This window comes from Eleutherodactylus coqui, chromosome 12 (assembly GCF_035609145.1).
Source record: "Eleutherodactylus coqui strain aEleCoq1 chromosome 12, aEleCoq1.hap1, whole genome shotgun sequence".
Taxonomy (NCBI): domain Eukaryota; kingdom Metazoa; phylum Chordata; class Amphibia; order Anura; family Eleutherodactylidae; genus Eleutherodactylus; species Eleutherodactylus coqui.
Window position 1 is genome coordinate 65924031 of NC_089848.1, and position 19859 is coordinate 65943889.

At 42.9% G+C, this 19859-nt stretch overlaps 1 protein-coding gene across 2 annotated transcripts in view; it reads right to left on the minus strand.

Annotated features, from left to right (window-relative positions):
• The window catches only part of SNX13 (sorting nexin 13), a 117177-nt gene that overhangs the window by 8959 nt on the left and 88359 nt on the right, over positions 1-19859 (minus strand). The window contains exons 17-22 of one of the 2 annotated variants that reach the window (XM_066585354.1): positions 15960-16029; positions 12224-12366; positions 6906-7013; positions 6530-6640; positions 5090-5251; positions 2804-2875 (exon numbers count right to left, since the gene is read on the minus strand). In XM_066585354.1, the coding sequence (XP_066441451.1) occupies positions 2804-2875; positions 5090-5251; positions 6530-6640; positions 6906-7013; positions 12224-12366; positions 15960-16029 (666 nt within the window). Of the gene's footprint in view, positions 1-2803; positions 2876-5089; positions 5252-6529; positions 6641-6905; positions 7014-12223; positions 12400-15959; positions 16030-19859 lie in introns of both variants that reach the window. The other variant, XM_066585353.1, reaches the window with a different exon arrangement.

Consider the following 19859-nt stretch of genomic DNA (forward strand, 5'->3'; position numbering starts at 1 on the left):
CGTTATCGTCCAGTGATGACGCGGGAAAAATCAGCAGTTTATAAAAGAAAAATAAAACTCTGTACTGCGCAGGTCCAACAGCTCGCCATGCAGACCGACCGCAGTACAGAAGAAAAAGAAAGTGACAAGGTACGTACGGACACCGCTGCTTACAGAGCCAGATTCCGCATGTGGAGTCCGGCTCTGCGATGTGCAGGGGGCTTTAAGTTTATTTTTATCCGAAACTGCCAGCCTTGTTCCCTCAGATGGTCATGTGACCTAGAATCTCACCATCTCTCGCCAGGTTTACTTGGGGTTATGCTGTCTGAAACTAGTCAATTTCTCAGACAGTGTGATGCTGTTAAATGGACCCTACCACAGAAACCGCCTAAGGGGGAACCATAGGTATCACAGTTACTGAGGATAATCACACAGCTCCTGTCACACCGTTATAATAGAGATGGCAGCTCATCCTCCTAACTGTATATTTATAGTCTGTAGCTTATTTAGGTGCATATAGAAGGCAATAGCAATTAATCTGTTCCGCCAGCAGGCAGAAATTCTACAGCCTTCAGCTGTGAGGCTGTATCATAGGATAGAGGTGAAAGTGGAACCAAAAAAATCCCCCTATCAAGATACTGGCTGATAGGCATCAGACAGGAGGCTGCACTGCAGGGTAATGGTTGCAATACCCAGACCTGCAGAGTGTTACAGGCAATCAGGTGAGGGGTGCAGGGATGGAAAAATGTGTTCTCGCCAGAGTGGCCCTTTCTAGCAGTACTTGAATATTTATACATAATTCTTTAAAAAGTTATCCCACCAAAATTATTTATCACTTATCCATAGGGTGAGAATGAAGTCGTGCAAAATCACATTCATACGTGGCATCACGTAGCTGTAGGCCATGGTTCCAATAAATATATATATATTATATATATATACACACACACACACAACAAATTGGGAAATAAGTACAGCTCTATTCTCTCGTTGTATAGGACGCACTGTACCAATATTTTACAAAAGGCCAATTGCAAAAGCAAAGATCTGAAGGAGTTGTGACACTAAACTGTACATACTACAATATATAAGACCAGATGAGAAGTGCAGCACCTGATCACTTTACAGCCATGACGAACAATCCGGAGTGCTTTAACCCAAGGGCATTTATCAATGTGTCGGTAAGGCCGGGATGTTGGGGAAGACACAGTAGAATGCTTTGATGTGACATATAGGGAAGGACAGGTGCAGATTTATGACGATGACCAATACCCGTACAAATTACCAATCAGTTTTGTGCTGTAAGCTCTAGTCAAAGATAAAACATTTCCTGTCCCATTTGGAGAACCTTGAAGGTATGTTTTTCCATTATACTGAGCAAACTCTATCAGTGACAGCCTGGACTTGTGTGAGCACAAACTATACTATCCACAAGGTGTAAAGCGTGCGTGTATGGTCGAGTCACATGGAACCGTTCGCAATCTAACCATCAACCAAGAGGACATTTGCACCCCTATATCTTCATGGGACACAATAGAGTTTGGGATTTGCATTCACAGGAAACATCTGAATGATTCAACTGTAAGCGATAAAAGTAAGGAATAGTCAAACATGCATATTGCATAATATATGTATTTCTGGATTAGCCGGTTTCCCGCCAAATAAGACCTAGCCTGATTTTTTTCGAGGAGGCTTGAAATATAAGCCCTACCCCGAAAATAAGCCTTAGTTACACTACATTAAAAAAAAAGAATACATTACCTACCAGGCTCGGTCCCGATCCTTCCCACGGCTCTCTATAGAGGTTTGGTGTGGTTCCCGCAGTCCTCGGCTGCTCGTATAACATCACTTCCTGGTTACGGGATTCATAAATCCCACCTCCAGGAATCGATGGCTGTGACTGGTTCTTCGACCACTGCTCAGCCAATCAATACAATGCTGCTGAACCAATGCGATGGCTGTGATTGGCCGCGGCTCAGCCAATTAATTAATTCTGTCTCTACAATGCGATAGCTTTTTATTGGTTCTTCCACCACTGCGCAGCCAATCAATGCAGTGCTGGATAAACCAATCACAGCCAACGTTTGGACTTTTACAAACACAGTGATACCAAATATGTGGATGTAGGAGTTTATGTTTTATGGGAAAAATTGGAAAAAAGGGAGGGGGGTTTACTGTTTAATAAAAGCTTTATTAAACCGTTTTTTCCCCCACAGGGGGCTTGAACTTGCGATCATTTGATTGCTTGTACTAAACTTTAGTATTGCAGTATATAGTTATTTTGACCATTACCTATGAAGCCCTGCTACGAGCAGGGCTTGATAGGCATATATGCATGGCAACCCTGTAAGCCTTCAGTAGGCTCTGGGCTGCCATGCAAGCCCATCGTAACCTCCTGATCGGGTCTCAAGAATTGTCGATGGGGCATTCCGCCCTCTTGCTGACTGTTAAGATGTGTGATCAAAGCTGACTGCTCCATCCAAAGAGGTCACTACTATGATCAAAGCTAAATGATCGCAGCAGGTACTAGCGGCTGTCAGAAACAGCTGGTAGCAGTCAGGTATGGAGAGGACTCGGCACTAGAGCTCTCTCCATACACCCTTCATGACCGTATGACACATACTTACATTATGCCGTCGGGAAGCTGTTAACAAATGAAGAGGAATCCATCGTTCAATAAAATGCAGTTGAAAAGTAAAAGCAAAGAAGTAATTTACGAAAAAAAAGAGACTTCTACCAACGCTGTTCTTCCAGAAGTTACATCGTATACACATCTGCCCCAAATTCCTCTACGTGTATTTTAAAGAATGGACTATGTACTCACATTGTCATCTAGTTGCGCAGACACTCGGCAATGTTCAGGATCTGAATCAGCCTTTGGTACAAGGATTGGAGCCTTAAGGAAGAAAAAAAATGTAAATACAAAAAATGGTCAAGTTTTCAGAATTTTAACACTTAACTCTATGGTAACACGGAAATCACAAAACCTGAACTTTAAAAGTGTAACTGCAGTTTCAATAGACTTTTGCCATGTCTTAGGGACATGTCTAAAGTTTTGATTGGTGGTAGTCTGGGCAATCCCCATAAAGCAGCAGGAGCATGGGTCTTCTGAGAACCGTCTCTGCTCGCCAGCTGGAGTCTGGCTTATAGACTCTTTACATTGAGCTGTGTCACACAGCACCGGGCCAAGAACCTCCGCTGCTTCGCTCTAGTGATTGGTGGGGGTCTCGGTACCTGGGCCCCCACCAATCAAAACTTTTAACATGTCCATATGATGTAGCGGTTCTGTCGTAAATTACACATAAGTGTGCTGGTCTGGGGTGGCCACGCTCCTTTTTGGGGCATTGCGGTATTTTCAAAGCTACCATGCATACTTGAGGGGACTTCCTGTGGTTTGTGAACTCCCCAAGTAAGTGCCTTGTATACTTTCTTTTATAATCTACTTATGCACCAGGAGCACAGGGTTTTTTGTCAATTCTTTTTCCTGTATTTGTGACTAAGGTGCTAGCTTGACGCTCACCCTCCTCGCCCTTATGGATGCCAACAAGGATTAGGTGGTAAAGTGGACCATTGCCACATATTTGGAGGTGAACCAGGCCTAGCGTTGAGCGCCGTTTTTCCTTTCCCCCACAACGCACATATATTTGCTCCAGCTTTTATCTCCATTCTCGGGGTGTTGCCCTAACAGTTTTGTATCTTATCGGAAGAGTGACGAGGGCGTCCTAAAACCTGTAAAGTTGCAAACTTTGACTGGAGCTTGCAGCTTTTTAAAGCCAGAATTCTGGCGTCACACACTTTATGAATTCTGCCCTACATCTTTCTCTTGTGCGAAGCAGCAATAGTTCTTATGGAACTGATGAGAATGATCATTATTAGCCGCTTTACTAGATCTTGTGCATTTACATGATCACAGCATATATAGGGAACTTTACATATGTTCTATATATGTGGTGACCATGCAAACACACAAGACCTGGTAGAGCAGCTAATAAAAGAACAGTCCAATAAGAATTATTGCTTTCTCCACAGCAGACTGGAGACGCCTACAGTGCCTATAGCATAAAGTACACATACCAGGTAAATCTATCATCAGGAGAGACAGAGTATGTGTACACACTGACTGCAGATCTGAGAGCTGTGTGAGTGCAGGGAAGCTGAGCCTGTGAAGGACGCCCTCCCCACAACTACGAAAATCTCCTAACATCCCAGTTACTTGGGAAGCTAAATATTTAACGACAAGCAGTAGATTGTAGAGGGGCTGTGCTTCAGATTTGATTTACGGTAGTAAAATTAAAAAAAGTTAATGAATGTGTATTGCAAGAATGGGGAGTTACACACAAGCGATTGAAGGGGTTTTCCGGGTATAAAAACAAATCAGCAAATGCTGTAATCTATGAGCTGCCGCTAAGGAGCAGCAGTCTGTACCTTGTCCCGCTACTCTGGTCTATCTTTTTTGTCCCTGCCACTGTGTTTACTTGCATGACGTCCACAGTCAAGCCGATGCTTGCCTACAACTTCCAGCATGCATAGCACAACCCTGCGATGTAGCTTTGCCCACCCTCCACAGGTCCTTGTCAGCTCACACACTTTATTTTATGTATAGCCAATTAGAATTACATGGCCGGTCCATTATAAACACCTGTTATTGTAGAAGAAGAAATACCAGCAGTCTCTCTCTGCAGATTACTATTAGTGCACCAACACAGTCATCGATCCTGGCAGGTGGGAGCTATAAAGTTTATTGTACTCAAAGACAAATATTTGCATTGCAATTACATTCATGTATGATGATGTTTTGGTTGGTTATAAGTTTCCACAGTGACGTCAGAGCACCTGTCCTCCCTATGCACTATGCATAAGCAGTGCATTATAGTGCTTCCCCCACTGTCCGCTCCTGAGCTTGGGCCCTGCACCCCCCCCCCCCTCAACACCCCCCCAAGTCACCGGCAACAAGGTAAACTTTATTGAAAGTAAAACGGAGGAAGATGAGCAGCTCTGATGTAAAACTACAGTAAAATATAGCGAGGCCTATGAATAGGTTGTGCACCGCGCACCTGTAGTGTGTTTGTACCACATGATAAGATTTTAAGCGACTGAAGTAGATGCAGACCTTAAAAAAGGATTGCTTTATATCTTGTCCGAGTTTTTCCGACATTTTGCCCACGTTGTCAGACATCTTATTCATCCCTTCAGCTAAGCTGTCCGGTATGGATTTCACGGCATTGGAGACATTCCTCATTGAATTGCGCAGTGGATTTACAAATGTGTCCATCTACAAGGAACAACGTACGTGGATTAGATCACGGGCAACAAACAACTTTCCAAACATTGTCAGTATACTTTCAATTTAGAACTTGCTCATGTAGAATGCATGCATTTTCAATTATACTAAGTCATATAGATTAAGGCTAGCACAGAAGCAAAAATTCTGTAAAAAGGCTAGGGACACCCTCGTTTGGAATTATTTTTGCATAAATCAATGACATTTTGGATATAAAACATTAACTAATTTTGATTGAAAATATTTAGGTATTTCCTTCTATGCTTTCTGTAGCTAGTCACATACTGTAAGCTGGAAGGCCAAGATTACTCTATAATCCGTCAGTCAGGCAGACTAATGGACTGTTCTTCAGCACTGAATGTAATGACAGGAGGACTGGAGATGTGAAAGAAGCAGTTTATTGCTGGGGGAGGAGAAGATAGAAGTTCATGTCCGAGTCACAAAAGGAGGAGTTGAGTCATTACTTTATCACTGGGGTTAAGTTGTTCCACACCTGCAGTGCACATCACACTGTTAGGGTACCCTGTCCATAGCATTGCTATGGAAAGCGCCGGCACCTGTCCGTGAGCGGAGAATCGCAATGATGCTGCGAATTGCCACGATTCTCCGCGGTCAGCCTATCTATCAGATAGGGCTGACCGGCGGAGAATCGGCAGTGGCTCCTGCTCCCGGGCGGCGGCGATCTGCCGTGGGACTTTGTATCGCCCGTGGACAGGGGGCCTTAGTTGTCTGTGCAATGTCTTGGTCATACAGAGCAGAATAGATTGATGGGAAGTTGTCCACACTGTGGATCTGCTCTGCTCTCCATACTATATGAGGGAGACATCACACTGTCAACCTTCCCTCTAGGGCACTGACAGCTGACAGTGTTATGTACACTGCAGGTGCTGAACGCCTCCTCCTCCCCCCACGGCAATAAAGTAATCATTCATCTCCTTCCTTTGCTGTAAAATCAACTGTTGTCACCTTCTCCTCCTTTCGCTAGCAATAACCTGCTGATTTCACATCTCCTCAAAGTCCAGATACTGCTGAACTAAATCACACATTAGGTGCAAAAACGGGGGTATTTTTAAAGGGATTGTCTACCTCTCAACTATTGATGACCTATCCTTTGGAATAGGTTATCAATAGATAAGAGGTGGGCAATCCCTTTAAAGGTCTCTCTGGCCTTTTCTAAACAAACATTGTGATGCATTCTTGTATTAGTACATTTCATAAATTATTTTAGAAATTATTTAGAATGTTTTTTTTCTTCCTTCAAATACATACCTTACGTGCAAAGTCCCCCTTTCCCTTATTGTAGGCTTTGTTCTCAAGGAAGTCAAATACAAAAGGGGCAAGTGTAGGACATGCCTTCAGCAACTCAGGACTTAGCAACAACTACAGGTATAAAAACACAAACGATAAATGCTTTATCCTTTAGAATCTGTCAAAAGGCTAGAAATAGGCATTGTAATCGAAACCACACAGCCCAATAAACACTACGCACCAAGAACTCCTTATAATGCTGGCATACAAAGACTGCCCATTAATCAAGACATATGAGAAGAAATGCATTAATACAACAATCTCACTAAAACAGCAGCAACTTTAATACACTTGAGTAAAGAACGGCTCTGCTGCTCATGCTGAGGACAGATCTTACCTGTAAATACGCATTTAAATCATTTTTTCTCTTTTCCAAAAATTCTTTGTCCATGTTGTTGAAAGTCTTTTTTCCGGGGAGCTTGAGGAGACCAGCGAGGTTTTCAAACTGAAATAGGTCATCCAAGAAAAAAAACACAAAAGAAAAGCTGTTAAAGTACCCAGAAATATAAGAGGAAATTCTGTAGGTTAGTTATATATACACAGAGTAAACCACTGTGCTAATGTTTTGTGAACACGGCCTTGTTGGAGGAGTCTCTCATATGCTCAATCACTGACAACAAATAGACACCAGACAAATATTGATCAATTCCCCTGTAGACGGACTGCTAATGCACACAAGCTCAGGTCAAATGGCTAATGAAGCAGCAACAAAAAAGTTGAAAAATCTTTTTTCTGGGCCAGCTCTACCATCCATCCTCCTATTATGGCCATAAGTTATGCAACAATTTCCATTGATGACTATTTCTTTTCTGAGTTTTTGCAACTCTCCCCAATGACTTGGGATTTGCAGCCGACCAGGAAGCATTTTTTTATGTTCACATAAACAAGACATTCAGATGATGGGTAAGAGCTTGCCCGTCTGTTGGCTAATCGTTGGCATTTTTTTTTTTTTTTTAAACAGCCCATCGCCAAAACAAACATTTGTGGACAGACGATTGTCAGGCCATGTAAAAAATAGGCTCTCTAACACTTGTTCACCAAAGTGACAACACTCAGTCATAGCAGTAAAGCGAATTGGATATTTCTTTTGCTTTTAAGGGTAGGGCCCATGTAGCAGCCAAGACTCCACCGTCATGCAAGTTGGCAACGTTAGCAAATGAATTGAGGGTTAGCCGTTAAGTATTAATAGCAGAGGGGTTTTTTTTTCGTGAACCATGCGGCCATTAATAACCTACACTCACTTAACACTCAATGCATTTACTAGCCACGCCAACTTGTACGACAGGCTGTTAGGAATTGAAGCACAGTGAAAGAAGGATTAGAAGGGGAGAATAAAAGATCTATCCAGGGTTTAAATAATTCAATAATTCTGTCTGACAGAGTTAGATGTGATAAAACAAGAAAAAATAAAATATATATATATATATATATATATAATAAAAAAAAGCATTTTTATGATATACCGTATATTCCGGAGTATAAGGCGACGGGGCGTATAAGACGACCCCCCAACTGTCACCTTATACGCCGGGAATACAGTGGAGCAAAAAAAAAATCATTACTCACCTCCCCCGGCGTTCTGCGGCGCTGCTGCAGGACGTCACTCCCTCCTGGTCCCCGGCAGAGCATTGCTTTCTTGACGCAGGGCTTGAAAGCTAATACTGTGATTGCCTAACACACGCCGTCAGCCAATCACAGCCATTCAATGACATCATTGAATGCCTGTGATTGGGTTACACACGTGCGCCTTCAGCCAATCACAGCCATTCAATGATGTCATTAAATGGCTGTGATTGGCTGACGGCGTGTGTTAGCCATTCACAGTATTAGCTTTCTGGAGGCGGGGATTTCAAGCCCCGCGTCCAGAAAGCAATGCTCTGCCGGGGACCAGGACGGAGCGACAGCCTGCAGCAGCGCCGCAGAACGCCAGGGGAGGTGAGTAATGATTTTTTTTTTTTGATACTTTCTTTTTTTTGTATTACCGGCGTATAAGACGACCCCCGACTTCAGAGCAGATTTTTCGGGGTTCAAAAGTTGTCTTATACGCCGGTATATACGGTATTACACACACACGCACCAGAACTTGTGTTAGTTAAAACCCCCATCGCTCTGGTGGTCCCCCCCATTGTCTATATTTACTACAGTGATGTCATGCTGTACATCCACATGACTGCTGAAGCCAATCGCCGATCTCAACGATGATGGTAGTCAAGGTTTCTTGGTTTTTGTTTTTTTCTGACTTTATTTAAAAAGGTTGTCTGGTTAGAAAATAACTTAAAATTCAGAGCCACATCACCTAAAACAACACATACTTAAATCTCCTCCGCGATCCAGCACTGCAGCCCCACAATTCACCCAGTCTCTGTTGAAAGAAGTCATGAAACTACCACCTGCCAATCAAAGGACGCAGAGTCATCGCCCGTTCTCCTGGCATCGGTACTCACATCCTCGATGGGAGGAGCTATGGTGTCACTGCAGCCACTGATTGGTAGGTGGCGGTCACCTGGCTCCCGCTGTCAACAGAGACTAGATAAATAACGAGACTGCAGTGCTGGGTCACCAGGGCTGAGGAGGGCAAGTATCGGTTTATTTTATTGTTTGAAGTGATGTGGCTCTAAATTTTAAAAAAAAGTTATTTTCAACTATAAAAACTTAAAGGGGTTGTCTGGTTCGAAGTGTCCTTCTGCTACATGGAAGGCTTCTGTCCTGCTTGAGCTCATACAAACATGTATTGATCATAGGAGGACACAAATCTTGTGCTTAGATTGCAACGTAGTGCGTCAGTCCTCATAGTTGGGACACATGTTCTAGCACCCGTCATTTTTATTCGTCAAGGGGTATGAAGCAAAATAATAAAAAAAGGAAAGCAAGAGAGAACGTTAACATTCCCACAGGTTTATATGAATGAGATATTTGCCATAAAGGTGCCCTGCTGACATACACTTGGTTTACATCTGGAGAACATTTTCTGAAAGTGTCAAATAGTGCAGCCTGTTAGTATATTAAGGTGGTAAACATGCCGTCTCAGATGGGTACTTCAGACTGTAAGTGAACCTTACTGTCAGTAACGGGCAGAATTTAGGGGTGGAGAATGTCTCGAATTCTTTAAATTGGATATGACAGGTAGGAAATATTGCATTAATGGCAGCATATAATAAACAAAGGAGAAGAGGGCAGGTTTGTGCATTTTGTGTCAAATGATGAGGAATAATCCTGATTTTTAAAATTAGCTTTGGTTTGCTTATTGGTGACCATTTATTGGTTGTCAATCAGTGGTTGAGCAAAAATATCAAATCTCTGAACTCTGGGTAGCTCTCACTCATCCGCCCGAATCATCAGTAATAGAGAGCGCACACAGCAATGTTTAAGTTTCCTTCTTTGCCACTTTTACCTTCGTTTTATGCAAATACACAATGTATCAAATGTATCCAAATGTAGCACTTCAAAGAGTAAAGTCCCTTGCAAGTCCTGAAGCCGCGAGGCAATCTCCCCTCAGCTCTCCTTCACGCCTTCAGAGTCGGGAACGCCGCGATACTTTGGCACGTTTATCTTTTTATGCAAATACACAGAGTTGGAAACTAAAACATGTCTGAATGTGTTCTTTATTACCGGTGTTTGACAGCAAATCTCAAACATTCATCGCCTTTAATAAAACTAAAAGTTCTCTTCCTCCCCGTGTTTGCCTGTTATCGTAATACCACATCCAACGTCCCAGAGTAAAGCATGCACATTGCATGTACTATTACTGCGCTGATCATAGTCTGGAAACCAATGACAACAGGTAAAGTATTCCGTGTGCTAGGTTACAAGGTAATGGAGATAAAGTGTTAGGCTGATTTTATATACGTTGCACTGAATTCTGTGGGTGGGAAACGCTGCTAAGCCTTGAGATCAGGAGTTTATGGACAGCTGGAAGTGGGATCTATATTCACATTGCCTCATTCACTTTAACAATGGATCTGGAGGTCACCTTAGGTTCAGAACACATTTCCTAAGATTTGTCACTTAGGTCACTTTATTTCATGCATTTCAATTAAAGTAGTCGGAAAACAGAAAAACTTTGTGCACAGAATAGAAAAAGGTAAAACCCTTCCTCCACAAAGTGATATCTGAGGCAGAGACAAGTCGTAGTAGTTAGCAGACTACAAAACATGGGATCCCAGAGTAGAAAGCATTTCCATCCAGGCAACTCCGTACCTCAGTTTACAAGTTCATATAGGCGAGCCTATAAAAAAGGGCATATCTCTGGTGGCACTAAGAAATGCCTACAGCTGTCTCAGCTCAGACCCCACAGACTCATAATCTGTCGCCCAAAGCCTATACACTCAATTCCCAAGCTCGGCTTTTTCCTTCCTAAGCCCTGTGACCAATACGACAAATGATCTGAGCCACTGTTCCAAAGCCATTCTTCTGCGCTTCTCAGTGCTAGGCCAGAAATGATCTGGTTACAAGATAAATAGGGCTGAGCTGTGGGATACATTACTGCCAAACAAACAAGACACCCAAAAAGAATAAGATCAACTTTTGTAGATGTGGAATAGTCGCGCTCCGGTCCAGTAACTCCGTTGGAGGCTGAGGGGTACTTCATTTAGGCTGCAGAACTCTTTGGTGCTGATGGAGCAGGTAGGATACTCTGTACCTGCTAATGGTCGCAACTGTGAGAAGTAGTGCGCTTACTGACCAACACCCTCCCAGCGCTGCCGTTGTGCATCTCCATAGGCGGAAAATGCGCCTAAATTGACATGTCGCGGATTTAAATTTTGCGCTGCATGCAAGTTTCCACGCAGCTTGCCCACAGCAGGTTGTCGGCAGCGTGTGAACGAGATTTTTGCTAGTCTCGTCCACCTTGGGGCTTAGTCTCAGTTTTAAAAATGCATGCGGAACTTCCATGCGGAGGGTCTGCAGAAAAATGTTGCAGCATTTCCGCCCCATGTGAACCCAGCCTTAGACTGAAAGCTTCTTTGGCTACATGTATATACAGATATATCCTTTCTTTTTTATCGCTTGGCTTGACACTTCCAAGGTGACCAGCTTTGAAACATGATTTTGTGATACTCTGTCAGTAAATGTCTACACTATTAGGTTTCCAGTGGTTGTGATGTGAATTGCAGCCTTTCGAGGGTTTCGCTAGCATGTTGCGATACTCTATTGAATTTCTATCATCAGAAATTGGGAGTCCTTAGACAAATTTGCAGAAAGGTGAGGGTGGACACATCTGTATATAAACACTGAAAGCCAATCGCATACATTACATTGGTACAGCACAGGAGAAAAAACTGTCGGAAAACTTTTCTTGAAATCTTGAGGATGTCATTTTGATTGAATATGTAGTAAATGTCTGATTTGGGTGGAGTTCCCTACTCATTGTGGGAGGGGGTCGGCATGTGCAGTCACTTACATTTATAGTGAATGCAAGACCAGGAGCAAGCCGTTTCCATGCTTCCCATTCACTCTAATGAAGAGTGATCCTGCATACATTTCGATTTCTCTGCCAATAGAGAGGACTGGACACCCCTATTCAACTTTTTTATATATCTAATAGACATCCCATAAATGTATGTAGCAGAAAAAAAAAAGTGTCCTGTTCTGCCCATATTGAATAGAGTCACAATGTGTTTGCTGCCCAGTATATGCAATAAAAGCCCCGCTCCATACCTGTTCAGTGATCCGCATGTGGAAGTCATGGAAGTCACTGTACCGGCGATAGGTTTTCCATATTTCTTCAATGCCATCCAAGGTTCGCCGCTGGACAGTGATGGCGTACAGTGCATAGGTTTTCCCATGTTCATTACAAACTCCTGCCACAGCATATGGGTCACAGTCAACATGAACTGGTAGTTTACAATGCACAGAGACAAATGTACATACAAAAAGGGATAGAAGAAAGAGCATGAAATGGCAGTGAAATGAGAACAGACAATCCTACGCTGCTACGTTTCAGAATACATGACGTGCGGCGGTGCTTTACACAAAGAGCGAACATGTTGTGCGACACCCCAAGAGCGAGAAAACTCGTAGGTAGAATTATATCTCCGATCAACAGGATGGCGCAGAGCGCGTCATGTGTATAAATTAATGGGGTCCATTAATGTGTATAAATTAATGGGCTCCATTAATGGGTTTTGTTATGAATCAAGTCATGGTGCCCAACGCAAACTCTGTTAATGAAGCTGATGGACCTACCAATAAGTATATATAGGGTAACAAAGAAAAGTAATGTTCGGGGTTTAGACTAAACCTCTCAGGCCAAAAAGCACCATAAATGCAAGTGGATTGTGATCGGATATTCAAGCTGTCATCCTTTTCCATATGCGGTGTACACTATCCTACCAAAAGTAATTGGACACCTCAGCAAGAGCTAAAAGTAGTATTTATTTACATATATCAATACCTAGTGGGACCCTCTTTGCCTCCAACCACATTGGACACTCTCCTTGACATACCAGCTGAAGTGTATCAGATGTTAGTACAAGGTATTTCCCTCTATTCATCCTGTAAATGTCGGACAAGTTGCCTCAAAGAAGATGGACACTGTATGCACTTCCTGACCAAACATTTCAGTTTGTCCCAAGATGTTCAGGTATGGGACTCTGAAGTCCAGTTCCATCGTGGAACATCTATATCCTCAAGCCAACGTAAACAGCGTTGGATTTGTGACAAGGCACGTTGTCTTGTTTGAAGTATGGCTGACTATTTCCCCAGAGAATTGCCATAATTTCACCAGTTCTATAATGACAAGGTACACCTCTGTGTTCACTGTTCTTGCCACTACAACCTACGGACCAAGACCATGCCATATAAAACATCCCCAGACCATAAAGGAACCTCCACTATACTTTACTGTTGGCATAAGACAATCAGGCAAAAAGGCATTCTTCAGGTACATCTATCTGATTTCAAGATGGAGTAGTGCGATTCGTTGCTCCATAGAACATTCTTCAACTGCTCAACTGTCCAGTGACGACACTCCTTGTGCCATTGTATACAGGCGATGCATCTTCTTTGAGAAAACTTAACAGATGTTTGCAGGGTGAATAAAGGGAAATATCAGCTGAAGTGTATCAGATGTTAGTAAAAAAGTATGCCATGGAGAATATCCAATGTCATTAGGGCTAAAGGAACCCCACTAAGTATTAACATGGGGAAATCAATACTACTTTTAATTCTTGCTCAGATCTCCAACTACTTCTGATAGGATAGTGTACACTGGGATTGGTTCTGTGTTTTGGGTCTATACATGTGAATCTGTAGTCAATATGGTCTTGACAACTCCATTTATGTCTTAAAACTGGCTCCGTGGGAGTACAATTAGCAGATTTATCACAGGAAAAGTTGAGCTACATCTCTACTTAGATCTGATAACCATAATGGATTAATTCCACATGACTAACAGATTAACAACGTTCGGACCAGAATGGCAATGGGAATTATTTTCAAAGTATTAGATAAAGTAAGAAAAGCTTAAAGAGTTTCAAGAATGTGTTGGCTTTTCATCGGCTCAGACAGTGAACACATACTTCCTATCAAGCTGTTGGGATCATCTTTCATACGGTATTTGACCGCCTATTAAAAGATTTATAGTTCAGGAAAACATTTAGCACTGTCAAGTAATCATAATGTCCCGGGACTACATGCACGTGTGATCGTGTCCCGCAGAACCTGGATGCCCATTCAGGGGGATACTTGTCAAGCCCTTGTGTGAAGGCGTGTGTTTATAGTATCTGGCGTTTTTATCAGTTGCCCATAGTTACGTCTTAAGGCGCCTTCATAAGTGGCGTAAAGGCTGCAGAATTTCCGCAGTGGGTTATTCTGTAGCATTTACAGTACAAGCCATGTGGATGAGATTTTAAAATCTTCACATGGAGCAAAAAGTTTCTGCACAGAACCCACAGCATGCCCATTTATGCTGCGGATATTTGCTACCGATTTCAATCCTTGAAGAACAAGGGTTAAAGCCTGCAGCAAATCCAGGGGAAAATCTTCAGCAAAATGGGTTTGGTTCACTCTGGATTTGCTGTGGGTTTTCCAATATACGCAATGTGTGAAGATGGCCTTAAAAAGTCAAAACATAAATGTATAAAGCAGCAATGAAATGCTGCATTCACACAAGGTAATCGTCAAATACCCCTGTGCAGCTAGAGCCTCAAGTGGGATGAAGTTCTAACAGAGTTTTATCCAAAAACCGACATCCCCCATCATTTCCTTAATAGCACTGGAGTTATATGGTCTGGTGTAAATTGTGGCCAACTTAGGTGTGGATTGACTGAACCCACTGATATTGCTGGGACTGGCTGATTTATCTTATGTGAATAGCGGCCTTCTGACTTCTCCAACAGCAGATGTAGGAGAAGATTACAATTCGGCGGTTGGATTTCAGCTGCCCGATCCTTCTGTTCTCAGGAGATAAGCTGTGTAAGAAGTGCAGCTTTCTTCCCTTTCCACGTCCATCTCGGCTAAGGACAGGAATGCATCGGCACATGGGAATTGGGAAGGATAGGTGTCGGATAAACCAGCATTTAGTTGACAGATATCTAAAATATGGGCATCCTTACACACGTCTTATCTGCATCTGCTGTTGAATCTACGGTTCACCGTCATCTGTAATTCTAGACCGCAGGGACTTGGTGGCTTTTGGGTTCTTCAATGAAACTTAAAGTCAGGAAAATATCCGTTTCCGCTACTATGATCTGTGCTGTAACTCCTATCTACTGAAATGCTTATACCGTATATCGCTGATATTTGTGAATCATATTAAGGTGCACTTCGCTGAAAAATAAGAACTTCCCAATACTATTACTCAAGTGCAGTACCTTTTTTTTAAAGCTTTCCATTAAAAGTTCTGCTGTTGCTGAAGACCTCTTCTCTTTCCTGTTTGTGTTGGGGGTTCCGCTTTGCTACTCTCTAGGGGGGCAGGAAAGGGGAATCCCTGTGGACGATGGGCTCTATTGTAGGACCGAACCGTGCTGAACAGACCTCTGACTATAATGGTGTCCGTTCAGTTTCTGCTCAGCTGCCAGGCATTTTCTTCCAATATCTTTTGCCAGATCTGCGGTGGAACCTCCAACCTGAAGTCCAACGCAGATGTGAAACCGGCCTAAGAGTGGCGAGTGGTTATGGAGCGGCAGCCCGGTCCTTCCACCTATCTAAAGTGTAAGTTTTGAGTTTCTCACTGGTTCCAATCTGCGATAATGTATGGTGTTGTGTGTCATACAAGTAGGAAAGAAAGAGATAGCTGTTGGGGGAAGACAACATTTCTATAGCTCCAGTGTTGGGGTATGACAACAGTGACAAATGACAGATGTGAGATGTGCGCACATGACAAATCATAGGCAGCAAATTAACTAGAGAAACACGTGAGGGACAAACAATAGAGGGCAGTACAATCTCTCACCAGTGTCAGAAATAAAAGCATGGATTTGTACCAGCTCTTCGGTGGTGACGTTTGACAGGTCATCCAGAGACTAAGGAACAAACATTTTAAAAGAAAAAAAGTTAGATTTTCTTTTTATTATAAAACTTATGAACAGTTTTAACCCTTTCCAATCCAATTTCCCTGTCACCCGCACCCTCCCCAGCTCTTATTTATTTTGGGTGGTAAAAGCATGTTGTGGATTCCATGGAATTACTCAACAGAAACACATAAAAATGATCTGTCATGATGATTTTATTAGCAATTTTTTGAAAATAAACAATTTCCAATCCAGTGTCGGTCCTCGTCCGACATTAATATTTCTGTGCATAGCTCTGATGTCAGACAAGGGCCTGCACGTTTCTAACAGTATGCAAATAAGGAAGATGGAACAATATGTCTGCAGCGCCACCTATTGGATGTCAGCATTCCTTCAAATCAATGGCAGACCGTTTAAACAAGTCTTTAAAACAATGATTGGGAATTGAAATCCAAGGCAGAAAACCATACGCAGATAGCTGTTTGGGGGTTTTGCCCTCATCGATGTCGGAGGCTGTTCTGCATATCTATGTTGCGTGTTGGAGCGCTGTCGTGCATACTGTAACATACATATGCAGAACAGCCTCTGACATCGGAGAGCTGTCCTGCATAATGTTAGAAACATGTGTTGGCCCTCGTCCAACATCAAAGTTACACAGGGAAATCTTAATGTCGGATGAGAGCTGACACTGGATTGGAAATGGTTATAGGGGTTTACTGATACAAAAGTATTGAGCCCCTACACTCAGAACAGGTCATCAATAGTTGACTGACAAGGTCAGATACTTGGGATCCCAGGTGATTGAAGAGGCCATGACATAGCCTCTTTTCAGGCAGGTGATGTCACATTCATTGGTAACACGCCCTCATTCAATTCCAATTGAATGGGACTGAGCTGTCATACCAAGCACAGCTGCTATACAATGCATGGCACTGCGCCTGGTATGGTCTGAAGTGACAAGAGGCGCTTACCCGAGAACCACTTGCATTTCAATCATTTGATCGGTGAGGATCCCTAGTGGCAGACCCCTGATCAACTATTGATCATCTATGCTGAAGATAAGTTAGTCCTGTAAAACCCTTTTAATTGCCAGGTGGAAATTTATAAAAAAAAAAAAAGTAAAACAAAAGTTGACAAAGAGATACATTTCCTACATAAAACTAAGACGAACAGGGATTTAGTTACACTTTATGCCACTTTCTCTCTAAACCTGTTGAAAATTGTGCATGTTGATGACCTTCAGAACGACCTTTCCCCCCAATTCATTGCCTGTTCTGTTTATTGTAACTGAGTGACACAGGGGAGCTGTATTATTTGAGTAGGCATTTACTCCAGACATGGAGCCAGGCCAGAAACAACTAATCTGCTAGTGTTCAAACACCTGCAAAAGCACGGCAGTCCCAGAATAGCACTAAACATTACACACAGAGGAAAGTAAAAGATTCCTTCATATACACACTATTGTTTCCTGGACCCCATACCAACACCGATGTTTCCTTCTCGCTCAGTGAAACGTTCCTTTCAACATTAATAACGCAAGCATGCCATTCACTGGGGCGAGCGGACTCCTTCCTTCGCCCGAAAGGTCAGCGAACATCATCATGAGTGACGGATATCATTTATGGTCAACAGATCGGTCGACTAAAAATAGAGCTTTCTCTACCGCGGCTCGCGCGCTCGCTAGTGCTGGATTTGCAGCTTTTATTAAAATAGCCCAAGGAGTCTTATCTGACTGACGTTTACCGACCTGCGCCAAATAATATGATTATGGGACTGGCGATCGGGGGTAAACATCTGGGTGTCGGTAACGATGGAAAAGTGGGAGGACTTTGAACTAATTCATCTCATTAACCAGCAGTTCAGTATAAAACAGCATTCTTCTCCTTCCACTATTGCCAATCAAGTGCATAGAACAGCCTTTTTTTCTTAGCGCTGCAAGACGGCTCCAGGTGTAAAGTCTACAAGATGCAGACGGGAGAAGCAGGAAAAACTTTTCCTATATTTTTTTTCTTCTAGGGAAAAGTCCCGCTTTCCATCCTAATAGGATCAGATCCTCTTTTAGCACTTAACCCTTTCCAATCCAATTTGTATCCTAGTTTTCCTAGGGGGCTTACTCTTTTTCTGCCGTTATACAACAGCACTATCTGCTGGCTAAAGCCAGTACTGCATGAGGTGACACGTTGGATAGGCGCCGACAGCAGAGAGGCTGGCAATATACAGTAGGAGAACCCCGACGGACGTCTTCCAGCATCGGAGCTGTACAGCGTTAAATCATAATGTCTTCAGACGTCAGACAGTGGATTGGAAAGGGTTAATATTAAAAATAAGTTTTCTGATTTAAAAAAAGGGCAGAGGACAGATAAGAGCAGGCTCACACGAAATTATTTGAATTGCGTATTACACGCGCAATGTACGTGCGCATAATACGCGGTGAATGGCGTCAATGAATGTAGATCGATTTTCATTGTTCTATTCACTGGGGTATATTTATTGCATATATTACACACGTAAAAAAAGAACGCAGCGTGTTCTATTTTACTGCGTATTACGCATTTACAGCCCTATTGTTTTCTATGGGTGCGTTTGGAATGCAGTGTACACAGGTAATTACATTGTGTGAGTACGGCGTTTTTTGGCGCATGTTGCTAGGAAACATGAGAAGCTAAAGGGGAAAAAAGGGAAGAAACTGAGAAGCCGTGGCATGACAGCATGTGTAAAATACAGTGTTCATGCGCAGGCATACGCGTGCAAAAACATGACAATACGCAGAGATACGCTGTTCTCTATGCCAGTAAAACACTGATTTTCCACAGCATATTACGGCACGGTTGTGTGAGCCCGGCTTAAGTGTGTAAATTAATAGAATATAAAAAAAAACAAAAACATTAAACGAATTTTAAAATTGTCCCACTGCTCCGGCGCCGTCCTAGAAGCTTCTGAAGTGGTCATGTGCTGTTCATCTGTCAAGTGACTGCTGCAGCCAATCACTGGCCACATTGGTCTCGGGTGCATGAGCGGCGCATGACGCATGCGGAGGTCACAAATCGGCTGAAATGGATATGGTAACAATGAGCGGCACATGACCGCTACAGGATCTCCGGGGACTAAAGCAGCCGGACATTTGACAGGCAAGGGTTTCTTTCATCTTCTTTCTTTTTACACAAGTATCTGCCCAAATGTCCACAGGAAAGGGGATGATTTGCAGATTTAGGACTGGGGTCCTGTGGGTTTACAGCACCCTCCACAGCGAGGAAGAGACTGAATGCAACGCTGGTCGCTCATTCACGCCGGGATTTCATTGACTTTATATAGGACTGCCAAGCCGCAAGCTCTTGGATATTTCAGTCAGTTCCACTGAGATGAACGGAGTGGTGGCTGTGCAAGCTTGGCTGGTGCTCCATACATTCTGACGTCAGTGTGAGAGGTGAAGCAACCCCACATAGACAGGCAGAGGGGGCTACATGATCCCTGCTCTCGAAATAAGTGGGGGTCTCAACAGTGAAATCCCCACTGGTCAGCAAGTTATGATTTTAAGGCTCCAAGTAACTATCATTCAAGAAAACTGAGATAGAAAAGTATAAGTCAAGTATCATTATAAACCATATACTGTATATCATAGGTGGGACTGAACAGTGTTGGACTGCAGTAAATCCTCCGAGCCTGCAAGCCTGACCCAATCCGCAGAATGAAGGCTTGTCTATCACCCCTGCACTCTGGCCTTAAACTGAGGCCCAATTCATAGCACTGATGTCGCTTTTAGTTTTATACAGCAGATTTCATTTTTTTTTTTTCAGTTTAACTTTTTCTATTAGGTTTTATCCTATATAAACTGTTTAACAATA